At 24.8% G+C, this 16617-nt stretch overlaps 1 protein-coding gene across 1 annotated transcript in view; it reads right to left on the reverse strand.

Moving 5' to 3' along the window:
• Positions 1–15988, reverse strand: part of LOC117175343 — an 87692-nt gene extending 71704 nt beyond the window's left edge. Inside the window, exons 1-5 of the mRNA XM_033365050.1 lie at positions 15765–15988; positions 10226–10602; positions 10032–10159; positions 4843–5263; positions 1152–1334 (exon numbers count right to left, since the gene is read on the reverse strand). Of these exons, the coding sequence (XP_033220941.1) occupies positions 1152–1334; positions 4843–5263; positions 10032–10159; positions 10226–10602; positions 15765–15799 (1144 nt within the window). The 5' untranslated portion in view covers positions 15800–15988. The remainder of the gene's footprint in view (positions 1–1151; positions 1335–4842; positions 5264–10031; positions 10160–10225; positions 10603–15764) is intronic.
• Positions 15989–16617: the final 629 nt, after the last annotated feature.

The raw sequence follows: 16617 nt of genomic DNA on the forward strand, positions 1-16617 counted from the left end.
GACTCGGGATACTTATAAGATACTACCATGATTTTTTCAGATTTTTTGGTCCAAAAATAAATTAGGCCAAAAACCGGCCTTACCGACCCTCCCCCTTTACTCCCTTCCCAAAATGTCCGCCATTCTAATTCAATACAAATCTTAAAAAATGAATGACCTTAAAAAATAAATAAATAAATGACCTCTTTAAATTCAGAAACAAAATCCTTAAAATTTTGAACCTTTCGAGCTTATACAAAATCTTTTTATATTAAATGCCCTTGTTCCAATTTAGAAAAAAAATGAAAACAAAACATTCTTCCCTTAAACTCAATAAAAATGTGAAAAATAAAAAAAGTTTCTCTCCCAATAATGAAAAAATTGAAAACCAAAATTTCGAACCTGTATTTGAAAATTAAAGAATCGTGCATAAAATACCAAACTTTCACGCATTCCCCTTGATAAAAAATTTTAAAACCCAAAAAAGTTTCTCTTCCGATTCGAAATAAAATTAACCATCAAAATTTTATCCCTTACTTTTAAAATTAGAAAATTTAAACATTTTTTAGGCATAAGTCCTTTCAAGTTGAATTTTTGTAATTTGAAATCAATTAAATTTCGATCTTTTTTCTGAATTGTAAGAGGGAAAGTTTTTATTTTTAACATTTGTATTTAGTTGAAAGGGAGGAAATGTCGATTTCCAATTTTTTCTGGATTGGAAGAGGGATTTTGTTTTATTTTTATCGAGTTGGATGGAAGCAAATTTTGGTTTAAATTTCAAAATCATTTTTTATATGTTATTTTTTTTTAATTTCAAACCATTTAGTTCCAAGTTGTTTAGTTTTGAATATTTAATTTATAATTGCTAATTTTAAATGAACATCCAAATATTGCTAAATATTGAAAAATTATTGCTCTTTTCTTAAATAAAAACATTTAAAAAAGAACCGTTAAACAATAGAATATTTTAACTAAAACAACACTTGAATACGACTTGAAATAGAATAAATGCGTTTATTGTTGAATTTATTAATTAAAAATTATTTGAAATTTGGAAATACTTACTTACTTTTACAAAATTTTGCAAAAATTTTCTGCCTAAAAATAAATTTACTGCCATTTTTCAGTTTTTAAATAAAATAAAAAAAATATTTTTTTATAAATCAAATTACCTTCTTTAGCGAGTTTCTTAGGGGTTTCCGATTCCAACTCTTCGTCACTTTCGATATAGTCACTTGTAGAATCGTTTTTAACTTCATTTTGATATTCAATTTTGCCGAATATTTCTCTAGGAGGCATGGTTTGAAGTATTAATGAGATCATGGTTAATGTCTTCCCCAATCCCATATCGTCGGCTAAAGAAATCAATAATTTAAAAAAACACTTTAAATTTTAAAAAATTAAAATGGCCATGCATAAACTAAAATTTTTCAATATAAAAAAATATAAATCGATGATATCATTTTCAATGCTCTGCATTAAAAAATCAATATAGAATATAGAATATAGAATAGAATTTTAAGGAATTTTAAGCTAGAAACATCAAATATTGAAAAATTGAAAAATTTTTAACTGAACACTTCTTAAATTAGAAATTCAATTTTTCTGTTTTTAAGTAGTTTAAACATCCTTAGAAAGCTTCAAAATTTATTTCAAAACATTGATAAATCTAGAAGTTCTTTTAAATTGGTTTTAGGAAAAAATTTTAGAATTTCTAAATGTCTATCAAAATTAATCGAATTTTTTCTACAATTTTCAGAAAATCCTTTACATTTTAGAAATTCGCAAACATTTTTTACGGTCAATTAGATTTAAAAAATGAAACTCTAAAGCTAAAAAATTTCAATGAACTTTAAAATTTTCAAATATTTGTCTTTTTAAATAGTTTAAACATCCTTGGAAAGCTTAAAAAAAAATTTTCAAAATCTTTAGAAATCTAGAAGTTTTTTTTTTAATTTTTTCAAAATTTAAAATTATTTTGGAAATTTTTTCAGAACTTCTAAATATCTGTCAAAATTAATTGAATTTTTTCTACAATTTTCAGAAAATCCTGAAAATTTTAGAAAATTTCTTTACAATTTGAATATATAAATAACAATTGAACATTTATTATTTGAGGCGAAATTTGAGTAATTTTAAGAGATATGTAGAAGTTTTGAAAATATTCAAACTTAATAAAAACTTGAAATGATAGCCAAATATAAAACAAAATGTATATTTTCGCAGATTTTAAAGAAAAAATTAGATTCTTTTCAATAATTGTAAATGGCTTCAAAAGAACAAAAACATTTTCTTAAGATTTGCAGGAAAATTAAAAATAATTTTTTATTTGGAAACATTATTTTAAGAGAATATTTAAAAACGTTTTTAAAGTTTAAAACAAATTTTTCAAAAAAGATTCTAGAAGATTTTAAGAAAACTTTCTAAAATTTGCATGATAATTTTTGATCTTTTTAAAACTCCTAAATATCTCTTAAAATTACTCTAATTTTTCTAAGAATGTTCATTTGTAAATTATACATCAAAATTTAAAAATTTCACTTACAAATTAAGCATTTTTCGAATTCAACAATTAAAATTGTAAAGTTCAAAGTTTAAAGGCTCTTCGAAATTTTAACGAATCCAGGCTTTCTATGTCCAAAAATTCAGATAAAGATTCTTTACTTTTAAATATTTGGTTTCAATTTAGTTGTCTGAAATAAAAATTCAAATATTGCTCAATATTCAATAATTAATCTTCTTTTTTATTTAAAAATTTCAGATTGAATGGGTTAAAAATTTAATACTTTATACTGAAACAATATTTTAAATTTAATAAAATCCTTTAATTAAGAATATATTATTATAAAGTTATTTTTAAGTTGAAAATAGTTCATAAACTTTCAGTCACACGTTCATATTTGTTTAATGACTAAGACTTTTCAATTTAAACAATTTAAGTTTTAACGTTAAAATCTGAAAATTCTTAAATTTTGAACTGGTTTAAAATCGTTTTGACAAATCGTTTTTATTCACTTTTTATTATTTAAAGTACAGATAAATTTATAAACATTTATTTATTTATTAAATAAAAATCTTTTTTGTCAAATTCAAACACTTTTAATTTTTATTGTGTAAAGTCTTCAGAACTGCACTTTAAAAAATTGTTTAAATTTAAAAAATATAAGCTTAAAAATAAAATGAAGAATTTTTGAAATTATTAAATTTTAAACCAAAGTTATGATCTTTAAACCAAAAAGTTTAATTTTCAACCAAGTAGATAAATTTCCTAACAAAATGTTGGATTTTCAAGCCAAAATGATGAATTTTCTACAAAACAGCAGAATTTTTTAAATAAAAGTTCATTTAAAAGAAAACAATTGACTTTTTAACCATAATTATAAATCCTTAGTAAAAAAAATTAATTTGTTTACAAATTTAATTTAACTTTAAGCCAAATAATCGACCAAAAATATGATTTTGCAACCAGAAAGTTTAATTTTCAACCAAATAAATGAATTTTCTACAAAACAGTAGAATTTTTAATATAAAAACGGCACTTTCAACAAAAAAGATCATTTTTCAGCAAGTATTAAAGTTTTTACCAAGAAAAGATACATTTTTAACCAACCATGGAAAAGTTTGTCAGTTTAAAAAATTTATTTTCAACCAAATATGAAATAAATTTTCATACAAATATAAATATTTTATAAAATTTTTATAAAGCTACATTTTCAACCGCCGAGATGAATCTTCAACTAAAAAATACATTTTTATCAAAGTAGTTGAACTTTTGATAAAAAAGATAAATTTTTAACAATATATTTTCATTTTTAACCAAACAAAAACAAAAGATGAATTTTAAACCAAATATATAATAGTAGCCTTTTCAATAAAAAAATTAACTTTTACCCAAAAAGATAGTTTTACATTTTTTCAATTATTTTTGAAATTTTTTCACAACTTCTAAAAATCTTTTAAAATGGTACGAATTGTTACTAATTTTTTTTGTAATCCTGCGAAATATAAATATTTCATTAAAATCTTCCAAATTCATTTCTGACAATTTTTACAATCTTTTTAAATACTCTCTTAAAATTAATTTTTAAATTTTTCTAGGAATCTTGAGAAAATATGTTTTATTTTTTTGAAGCCTTTCACAATTCTTTAAAAGCGTCTACATTTTAGTTTTTTTTAATCGAACAATTAAAATTGTAACGTTTAAATTTGAGTGTTTACGTTTATTTTTTCATATTTTATTTCTAATTCATGATTTTAAATTGTCAAATATTTCTAAACATCAAGCAATTGTACATAAATTTCAGTTCAATTTAAAAAAAAATTATTATAATTTATATTCACAGTTGATAAACGAAAATATTTTTTATCCAAAACTGTAAATATTAAACTCTTCTAATGTTTAATTTTGTAAGTCTTTAAAACCACTTTTTCTTTTACTGTCAGGCCACTTGTTTTACTACCAGGCCACTTTTTTTTACTACCAGGTCACTTATTCTTTTATTAACAGGCCACTTTTACTTTTACTACCAGGCCATTTTTTCTTTTACTACCAGGCCACCTAAACTTTTACTACCAGACCCCTTTTACTTTTATTAATAGGCCGCTTTTACTTTTACTGCCAGGCCATTTTTTCTTTTACTACCAGGCCATTGTTTTACTACCAGGCCACTTTTTCTGTTACTACCAGGCCACCTAAGCTTTTACTACCAGGTCACTTATTCTTTTATTAACAGGCCACTTTTACTTTTACTACCGGGCCATTTTTTCTTTTACTACCAGACCACTTTTTATTTTACTACCAGGCCACTTTTTCTTTTACTACCAGGCCACTTTTTCATTTAGAAATACGTCACTAAATCTCACCAAGTAAACCACCACAGCACTTTTCCTCTTCCCTGAAAAGCATCCATTTGAGAGCTTTTTTCTGATGAATCAGTAAGGGAACTCGGAGTCCTACTGGATCTGGGGCGACTTCATTTTCTCCGGGACAACGAGAGAGTGTATCCTTTAAATCGTGGAGACCCTGAACAGTAGCTGCACCCCCATCAAAAACTTCATGCAGAAGGTCTTCAAAATCATCCCCGAAACCGAAATTATCCCCGAGACCAAAATTGTCCCCTCCACGTTCTCCATCTTCATCTTGGTTATCAGAGGAGTCACACTTCGAACATCGCTGAGGATCTAACTGATTTTCAAGCGATTTAATTTCCTTCTTTATTATGGCTATAGCATTTTCAAGCTCCCTTAGTTTGAATCTTGGCAAATGTTGTCGTTTAGATTGTTTCTAGAAACACAAATTCATTTTATATAGTAGAATACAAAATAAAAATGTAATTAAAAAAAAAATGTATACTCAGGCCTGCTAAAAAGTGACTTAACAGCCTAAGACGCTCTCAAAACAGGATAAATAGGGCGATTTTTCATGAAAATGGGGGAATAGAAAAATGAAATTTTCAAATAAAATTAATGTAAAACCCACATTGATTTCAACAGGAAACACTTTAAATTCTTAAGACTTTAAGTCAAAATATAGTGAATTTTTAAGAAACTAGTTGAATTTTCAACCGCAAAGTATTTTCTACAAAAAAAATGAATTTTCAATCCTAAAGGGCGAATTTCTCCTACGACAGTTGAATTTTCAAATAAAAAAGGTAATTTTTAACCAAGAAATTTTAACATTTAAGCAACAAATCTCAATCTAAAAGAAAAAAAAAACACAGTTTTAAGAAAACAGTTTCATTTTCTACCAAAAAGGATAACTTTACCAAATAGTTGACCTTTCAACAAAAAAGATCGTTTTCAACCAAAAAAGCTGCTTTTCTACCATAGAAGATCAACTTTCGGCCATAAAAGATTAATTTTCTACCAAAAGACGAATTTTCACCTAGCTCGAGAAAAACAAGAAAGATGAATGAATTTTCACCAAGTTTGAATTCAATCGAAAAAGAAGAATTCTCAAATCCTCAATCAAAGCGATGAATTTTCAACAAGCAAGATTCATTTTCTAACCAAAATGATATTTCTACTCAAAAGTTGAATTTTCAACCTTTTTAATTACAAATTTCTAACCAGAAATGAACTAGTTACATTTTCAAATTAAAAAGAAAAGAACGAGCGCTTAAAAAAACATTAATTTTTAATGAAAGATGTGAATCTTAAAAAAAATTAATTTTTAAGAAAGTAGTTCAACTTTAAACCAAACAGAATTTTCAACCAAAAAGATTAATATGCAACAAAATTGAAGATAAAATTTCGACTGAGAAGATTAATTTTCTGTTCAGAAACCAAAATTTTCGACAAAATATATCAATTCTCAAACAAATAGTTGAATTTTACACTAAAAAAGATAAAAATTTAATTAAAATCATTAATTTTCAACTAAATAGTTAAATTTTCTACAAAAAGTACGAGTTTTCAATAAAATACATTAATTTTTAACCAAGAAGGTTTATTTTCTACCAAAAATGACGCATTTTCAATGAAACACCTGAATTTTAAAGTTAAAAAGTGGAATGCTTTCGAAAAAATTGGACTTTTAATCCCGAAATGATGGATTTTCAACCAAGACAGCTGAATTTAAACAAAATTAATTTTTTTTTAGCTAAAAAATCGAGTTTTAGGAAAAAATTTGTCTTTTAATTCCAAAAATATAAATTTTAAAGAAACAGATGACCTTCATTAAAAAAGAGCTATTTTCAACTAAAAATCTAATTTTCTACTAAGAAATTTATTGTTTAGAAGACAATTGTATCATCACCCTAAAAAATTGAATTTTCATACAAAAGAAAGTTTCGCAAAATAGATGACTTTTAAACCTGAAAAAAGGAATTTTCTACCAAAAATATCAATTTCAACTAAGAAATATGAAATTTTAACCAAATAGTTGAATTTTGAAGTCGAATGTGTTAGAAAACGGTGAAATTTCAACAAAAAATATACATTTTCAACTAAATAGATTAATTCACATGACAAGAAGACCAATGTCATGTTTAGCCAAGATAAATTTTCAACCCAATAATAGTTGAATTTAAAAAAAAAAACAGTAATTTTCAAGCAAGCAGTTGCATTTACAACCAAATGGATGTGCTTTCAATGAAAATAGATGAATTTAAAACAAAATAGTTGGATTTTTAAACAAATTGTTAGAGTTTTCAAGCTCAAAGGACACATTTTTGCAAAAACATTTAAATTCTCAACAAAAATGTTTATTTTTAACCAAGACAGATCACTTTTCTATTATCAAAGACGATTTTTTAATTTAAAATAACAAAATTTTCTAAAAACAGAAATTTTCAATTAACCAAACATCCTTGAACACGAAAGGGAAAAATATTTGAAAATAAATGAATTTTGAAACAAATACTGACATTTTCCCAATAATAAAATCAGATTTTTAAGAATATAGTTCAATTTTCAACCTAAGTTATGAGTTTTCAAGTAAAATGATGAATTTTGAACTGGAATAGTTGAATATTAAACGAGAAAAAAAATGATTTTCAAATAAAATAATGAATCTTGAATTGATAAAGTTGAATTTTTGGTAAACTAGATGAATTTTAAACTAAGAAGATTAATTTCTGCCAAGAAAAGATGAATTTTTAACTAAAAAAAGATAATTTTTTAACCAAAAATTGAATAATTAAATTTTTAGTCAAAAAATGAATTTTCAATCAAAGAGATGGATTTTTAACTGAAATTATGGAATATTTAACTGGCATAATAGTTACATCTATAGTTGAAATAAGTCATATTTTTCAACCAAAAGAGAAACAAATTTTCAACAAAAGAATTAAGTTTTCGGCTAAAGAAATTCCTTTTCATCCAAAGAAAAATGATGTTTTCAATCAAATACATCCCATATTTCAACCAAATTTAAATTGCAGCAAAATGATTTTATTTCCAACCTAAAAGGTTAATTTTCAACTAAAATGATAAATCTTCAACTGGAATAGTTAAATTTTATACTAAAAGATGCATTTTTAAATGTAAAGATTTATTTTCTACAAAAAGTCAAATTTTTCACAAAGTACATAATAAATACATTTTCGAACTAGTTTAATTTCTAAATAAAAAACATCAATTTTTAACCAAGTAGTTGAATTTTCATCCAAAAAAGATACATTGTCGATCAAGAATAGAATGGTTAAATTTTCAGTTTAAAATCTTATTCTTAACAACAAAAATGAATTTTCAGCAAAATAGTTAAATTTTCTACTGGAATATGTAGTTCAATTTTCAGTTTGAAAAATTGATTTTCCACAGAGTAGTAAAATTTCAAACAAGAGATGAATTTTTAATTAAAATGATGAATCTTCAAAAAAAAAATATTTAACAAAAGAATTTAATTTTTAACCTTGTACAGGGTGGCCGTTTTAATAGACGAAATAAATTACAGGTGATTTCCAGTTTTTTCCCGAATCGCAAACATTTTTCCAGGTCAATGATATTAAAAAAATGGAACACTAAAGCTAAAAAAATGTCCACTTGAAATAATAAAAAATTTTAAGATTGAAATTTAAAAGTTTTTAATTAAAACATTTTTTATTCGAATGCTCAATAATTTACGCGTATAAACATGAAGGTATTAACATTTTTCAATATTAATTGCATATAATTGCATATCATAATTGAAAAAATGTTAACTGAACACTTCTTAAATTAGAAATTTAATTATTTTCTTTTAAATAGTTTAAGCATCCTTGGAAAGCTTCAAAATTTTATTTCAAAATCTTGAGAAATCTAGAAGTTGTTCTAAATTAGTTTTACAATTAAAATTATTAGGAATTTTTTTCAGAACTTCTAAATATCTGTCAAAATGAATTGAATTTTTTCTACAAACTTAATGTAAAACTTGAAATAATAGCCTAATATAAAACCAAATGTAGATTTTCGCAGATTTTAAACAAAAAATTAGATTCATTTCAAGAATTGTGAAAGGCTTCAAAAGAATAAAAACATTTTCTTAAGATTTCTATGAAAATTAAAAATAATTTTCCATTTTGAAAAATTATTTGAAGAGTATATTTAAAAAGTTTTTCAAAGAATTAAACAAAATTTTCAAAAAATATTCTAAAAGATTTTATTTTAAACTTTTTAAAATTTGCGTGATAATTTTTTATCTTTTTAAAACTCCTAAATATCTATTAAAATTACTCAAATTTTTTCTAAAAATGTTAATTTGTAAATTATACATTAAAATTTAAAAAATTCACTTACAAATTAAGCATTTTTCGAAATTTTAACGATTCCAGGCTTTCTATGTCTTTTTTAAATTAAAAATTGCATATTAAATGAATTAAAAATTGAATATTTTAGACTGAAACAGTATTTTAAAATTAATAAAATCCTTTAATTAAGAATTTATTATGAAGTTATTTTTAAGTTGAAAATAGTTTATAAACTTTCAGTCACACGTTCACATTTGTTCAATAAATTACAGATAAATTAAAAAAATGTATTTATTTATTAAATAAAAATGTTTTTTATCCAAAATTTTCAACATCAAAGGCTTTTATTTTTTATTTGTTCAATTCTTTAAGAAAGCATTTCAAAATTTCTTAAATTAAAAATGTAAGCTTTGAAATAAAAATTTTTAATGGAAAATTTTCAAAGTAAAAACATTTTGAATTACGCGTTGTAGGCTAAATAATACCATAATTGAAAAGTATGAAAATTCCACTAATTATTTAAAAACTGTTAAAATCTTTCAAATAGTACTTCTACACTAAAAACTACTCGAATTACTTTTTTCATCTAAAATTTGGAAGAGGGAACTTTCATATTGTGAATAATTTTGACTTGACCTTATCTCTCAATCCGAATTATAATTCTATCAAAAAAAAAATCGCCTCCATTACAAAAACATCATGTTCCAAGTGAAATAATATTTCACTTTTCTAAATTAAACAAAATTATTCAAATAATGAAACCTTGAATTTTTACTGCGATCAGAGAAGTAAATTCGCAGTTTTTTAAGTCATTGCCGATCATTTCCCGGTCGAGTCGCCACCCTAGTGACAAAACAGTAAGATTAAAATACAAAACTTATTTACCTGCTTAGCACGCAATTCCTTAGTAAGCTCAGAAATCCTTCGAGTTATCAACACTCTAGACATTTTAACTAAGACTTCTCCAGCTGATTCCCCTTTAAAAGAGTCTTTTTCAAGTTCCTCATCTGACTCTAAAAATAACATTATTTAAATTGCAAAAAATAATCAATAAAATCAAGTCTTAAATTTTTCCTTACCGTCATAAACCACAATCTTATTTGCCGCGTTGTCTGCTGTTTTTGAGGAAAAGGGCTTTTCGATATTTGGCATTTTTGATGAGTTTGGATGAATACACATAAATCCACAACCCGGTGTGTAGAAAACATTACTGAAGTTCATATTAAAATCGTCGGTCTGCGGATTTTTTTTTAAGAAAGCGTTTACAATTTTTGATTTTTTTATTGTGACTCTGGGCCTTTTAATAACCCTAGAAACGGTACTTGTGTTCGCATTTTGGTAGTTTGAATCATCTTCAAGTATTATAAGATCGTCGTCATTTTCGAAATCTTCAAAATCCTGACGAGATCTGACTTTTCTTTGAGCTTCGGTACTACTGACACGTGATCCAGAATTCCTGTTACGAACAGAAATTTTTCCTTCAAATGCGTATTTATTTCCAGTTTTTTAAATAGTTTCCAGATTCCTAGAGCATGTTTTTTGCATCTAAATTTTTACAGAGATCACAGCGCGAAAAAGCTTAAAAAAGGAAAAAAAGGTAATTTTTCACGAAAAACAGGGAAAGTAGGAGAAAGATTGAACATTTATAACAAAGGCAGCTTTCCTAGGTCCGATATTTCGAAAGAAAAAATCCAAGCATTTTTCAATGTGGATGATTAAATTATAATCAACTAAGTTTATTTAAAAATTGAAAAAAAGAACAAGCAAAGGTCGGTAAAAAAGGGTCTATTTTTTCTAAAATTTTTCTAGATATGTATAGGGATCTTCCAAATCAATTAAATGGGCTTACTTACATTGGCATACATGCATTTTGTATTCCATTCTTTTGTGATCTAAAGCAAAATAATCCTTTAACAGCGACAATTAAAATGAGTTTTTTTTGTTGCGAAAATGGAATTGAGACTCCTAAATAGTTTGGCTCAATCTTGCAATAATTATTTATAATTTATATTTATTTGCTAATATCCAGGAGTTTGATGAATAATTAAAACAATTTTTTTATTATTTTCATAAGTACTTAAAATTCAGTGCACATTTAATATATTAATACTTTGAATTAAATATATTTTACTGAGATTAGTAAAAATGATCAAAATTTTTTTATCTAAATGAGTATACGTCTATCTAGATTCTAGAGAATTTACCTTAAAAAATTAAAAAACATCGATATTTAATTAAATATCACCAATTTTGAAAGAAAGTTAAGTATGCTCGAAAAAATTCCCAGGTTTATATTTGTTAAACTCAAATTACAAATAGTTTGAGTACATAAAATATTTTATATTTCAAAAAAACTAATTGATATAGGTTCAGCTAAAAATCATTTTAGACTTTAAAGTTTTATTTAAATCCCTAATATTTTAGTTTGAAATCGGTCAACTGACCGTTTTAAGATTTAATCATAAAATTTAAGGCTACTTAACAAATTCTATGCAGATTTAAAATTAAATTGGCTCAATTTTGATCGTTTGAATTTAAATTGTTGAAGTTTGAACATTGAAAATTACACTTGATAAAATTAAAATATTTAATTTATTATTTAAACTTATCTTCGATAAAAATCTTACAAACAAAAAAATCCCTTCCATATTGAGAAAAAATTAAAGCAAAAATTGTATTCCTTCCAACCCGATAAAAATCTGAAAAGCAAACAAATGTCCCTCTTCCAATTCAAAACAAGTATGATTAACTAATATTTCATCCATACCAACTCAAAAAAAGATCTTTCAATATAAAAAAACTTGAAAAGCGAAATTTTATATCTTCAAATTAGATCAAAATCTAAGAAAAAAATTTAAATAAAAAATTCCTCATCCTCAATAAAAAGTTAAAAAGAAAAAAATATCTTTCAAATTCAGAAGAAACCTAAGTAACCAAAATTGCATCCCTGCCAACTCAATAAAAAAATAAAACAAAAAAGAGCCTTTTCTATTTACAAAAAACTTGAAAACCAAAATTTCCTTCCTTCCAACTCGATCAAAATCTTAAAAAAGACGTCATCTTTTAAATTAAGAAAAAAAGAGTAAAATTCTTCGCTTAAATTCAATAAAAAAGTGAAAAAGAAACAAATACCCTCTTCCAATCCAGAAGAAAAATAAATAACCAAAATTTCGTCGCAGCCAACTCAATCAAAAAAAATGAAAGCAAATAAGAGAGCCTCTTCAAATTGAAAAAAATTGAAACCCAAAATTTCATAGCTTGTAACTAGGACAAAATCTTAAAATAACACTATTTAAAAAAGACTAGAAAATAAAAACTTACTCTCTTCCAATTCAGAAAAAAAGTTTAAAATAAAGCCCCCCCCCCCCTTCAAATCAATAAGAATGCTGACAACTATTATTTTAGCTTAAAAGTTTTATTTAAATCCGTGATAGTCTATTTTTTATATTTATATATTTTTATATACTTTTTTTAACTCTTCTAATTTGATACTGCATACAAAATTATGACCAGATTTCAGTTTTTGAACATGTTTTAAATTGTTTCAATTCAAAGGTTTTTTTAGAAAAGGTTATAGATGTAAAACGAATGGTAAATAAAATATAATTTATTTAAAGAGAAAGGAGAATAGGGGGAGATTTTTCAAAAATAGGGTAAAAGGAGGAATTTGATGAAAAAAGGGGAAACGCGTAGGTAACCTTCAACCAGAAGCTTAAGCCAAAATTATAAATAAACTGCATAAGCTTTTGCAAAACCGAAATTGGGTCGTAAAGCCTGGAAACAACTTATTTGTTTTTATAAGCTTTTACTAGACACTTACCTAACTTTATAAGGTTTAATGAGGGTTTAAAGTAATAAATGTAACCATTTATCCTATAAAATCTGTAGGTCAAGTTAACCTAAATTGCTAAATATTTTAACAACGAAAGTAAATAAAGATTTAGAATATTTGTTAAAAAATATAAAATACACATTCATTATTTCATTAAAAATATTTTATTATGTAGATCTAGAATATATAATCTACATTATGATAATGGATATTATAGCTACTACTTAGATAATACCAAATTTAAAAAAAAAACGGATTCATTTACCGTTTTTTTCAGGACAATCACAATTTTAAATGACTAATTCTGAAGATTTTCTAAATCCTGAATTTTTAACTATTTGCTTTTGCAGCAAATAAATGTTTTTTAAAGGCTCAAACGTCTCCTTATTTGTAAATCTTTTATATATAATTATAATTCCAATATTTCGTATTTTTTGAACAAACGATTCAGAATATGTACACCATTTTACGAATTTATTATAAATAATGGTTTTCTTCAGCCTGTAGGGATTCATTATAATATGTTTAATTGAGGAATCTGTGACAAATTATATTATAAAACATTCTTAAATATATTAGCACTATCGATTACTTTTGTACCACCAAAGATGAATTTTCAATCAAATATATGAATTCTCATCCAAATAGTTGGATTTTCAATTTAAAAATACCAATTTTTCGACCAATTAGTAGTTTTATTTTCAACTAAAACAATGAAAGTTCAAATGAACGAAGGTTTTTTTACTGACAACTTTGCAAATCAGAAAATGTTCTCAAATGTTTGTTCACTTATATTAGAAATAACTTATTATTAATACAGATTTATAATGCATATTTTAAATTACAAGTAGAACAATATTTATGAAGAAAATAGAAATGGGGAAAAATATTTCGTTCATTTGAACGTTCGGAACTTCAGGTACATAAAAAATTTAAATTTAATCAAAGATATACATTTTTAACTAAAATGACGGAAGTCAAATAATTAATTGAATTTTAATTTCAAAAAATAAAATCCCGAGTAAAAAATTTATTACTTTAATATTTCATCCAAAAAAAATTAATTTTTAATTAATAAACCGTTGAATTCAACATAAAAAACGACTTTTTAACATGAGTTGAATTTTCAACCAAAAAGACTATTTTTTCGCCAAACAGAATTAATTTTCAATAAAATACATGAATTTTCAACCAGATCCTAGAATTTTCAACCAAAAGCGATCAATTTTTAGTCAAAAATTAAATAGTTAAGTTTTTATTTAAGAAATCGAATTTTCAACAAAAATAATGATTTTTAAAACAAAATTACGTATATTCAAATAGAGTGATTCAATTTTCCACCCAGAAGTTTAATTTCTACCAAAAAAGACGAATTTTCAGTTGAATAGCCAAATTTTTAGTTAAAAAAATTAATGTTTAGTCAAAGATATACATCTGTAACTAAAATGACGGAAGTCAACTAATTAATTAAATTTTAATTCTAAAAAATGAAATTCTGAACGAAAACTTTTCAAAATGAGTTTAATTTTAAACAAAAAGTTTAATTTTCCGCCAAACAGAATTAATTTTCAATAAAATACATAAATTTTCAACCAAAAATTGAATATTTAAAGTTTTCAGTTAAGAAAATTAATTTTCAACCAAATATATGAATTTTTAACTGAAATTACGTATCTTTAATTAGAGTTAAGTAGTTATAGAACTAATTTTCTACAAAATACATGAATTTTCAAATAAAAGAGAAATTTTTTACCGAATAGTTGAATCGTAAACTAAAAATAGCAATTTTCAAGCCAAAACAGTTGTAATAGTTAAAGTGATGATTAAACTTCAACTGGAATAGTTGAATTTTGATAAAAAAAAAGATTTTTTTCAATTAAAAATTATAATTTTTTGACGAAAAATTGAATAGGAAGCAGTTGAATTTTGCACTAATAACTAATTTTATACAAAATACAATTAATTTTTAACTATATACTTGAATTTGAAACCAAAAACGATCAATTTTCAATCAACAGTAGAATAGATAAATGTTCAGTTAGAAAAATTAGGTTTTAACAAAATGTTTGAATAAAGTATAATGTAAAGCTACTTTTACAAATTAATCATGTTTATTCAATTTTCTATTAATTTTTTTTAAGCGCGTTCTCGAAAAAAATCCTCTGGCATCAAGAGGTTTTTTCAGTATATATAAAAAAATTTTAATCCCCGAGAATTCCAGATTTTTATCGGTAAAAGGCCCTCGGAAACATACGTAAATTACTTCGGAATTTTTATTTGCAAAAAGCCAATTTGTAAAAACTAAGTTTTTTAAAAATGTACTGTGTTATTGATTTCCTAGACATGTCAAATTTCTTTCTACTATATTTTAAGATTTTTAATTAAATTTTTGAAATCGTCCTGAAAAATTTCGGCGATTTGTACTGAAATTTCGGTACAAGTACCCACAGCCTAACCAAAAAATTTCCAAATTTGGAAAAAAAAGTTGAAGGCGTTCTCCAATCGACACAAGATTAATTATACTTTTACGAACAGTTTAAAACTGTACAATTTCGAATTGGAATCAAAGAAATTCTAAATTAAATTCGAACATTGTATCTTTAAAAGTAGAAGATAATACTTACCAAATTTACTTTTTTCAATCGATCATATTTGTAAAAAATCTTACTGATTGTAAGGCAAGCCACTCTCTTTTTTTACCCAAATATTTATGGAGAGACAAGGAACCGTTTTTGTAAAATAAAAATGATTTGAATCAAAGCAAAATACAACCAAAATTTACTCACTTGTTCGTCGAGACTTGGATGTCTCTCCAATCCATTTTGTTTCACGTAATTGTTTGCACAATAAGATCAAGAAACTCACACAATCACTATAAAGCCGGGATAACGTTCGAAAAACAACATAAACAGAAGAGGAACAACATGAAAACCGAAAACGCGTCTAAACGGGTCTCAAATTCCTGCACGTCCCGCACGTGTGACCGCGTATAACTTTGTGTGACTTGCTCGGCCTTCCGCTCCGCCTTCAACTTCAACCGCTTCAACTGTCTTTTGCTATTATTTCAAATGTTAGTTTCCCTCTAGTGGCGGCAGTGGCGCTGCTGTTTGGCGATTTCGGCGAAAAACAAAGAACAAGCAGAGAAAAAGAATGTCAACAAAAATGATAAAAATTGAAGCATCGACTCAAAATTTTGACGTTTAAATTTATAGGTTATAAAAATATATAATTATTATAAGTACATATTCAAAATAGATTTAGGTTAACAATGTTAACAATACATTGAAAAAAGGACGAATTTTCAATAAAAAATAGGATCTGTTTTTTACTCAAAAAGAAGAAATTACAACAAAATTTCAATTTTCAACCCAGTATTTAAATTTTTATCTGAAAAATATGAATTTTTAACCAAATAGCAAAGTTTTGAACCGTAAATGGCAAATTTCGAACCACACAACGATGCCTTTTTCACTAAAGAAATTAATGCTCTGCAAGAAAAGGCGCATTTTCGACAAAATTCTTGGATTTATGGTCAAAAATACAAATTTTCAACAGATTTCAATTCTCAATCGAGTAGTATAATTTCGAACCAAAAAAAAGACGAATTATTTTTTAAAACTGTTAAATTTTCTACCTGAA

Source organism: Belonocnema kinseyi, chromosome 6, assembly GCF_010883055.1.
Source record: "Belonocnema kinseyi isolate 2016_QV_RU_SX_M_011 chromosome 6, B_treatae_v1, whole genome shotgun sequence".
NCBI classification, from domain to species: Eukaryota; Metazoa; Arthropoda; class Insecta; order Hymenoptera; family Cynipidae; genus Belonocnema; species Belonocnema kinseyi.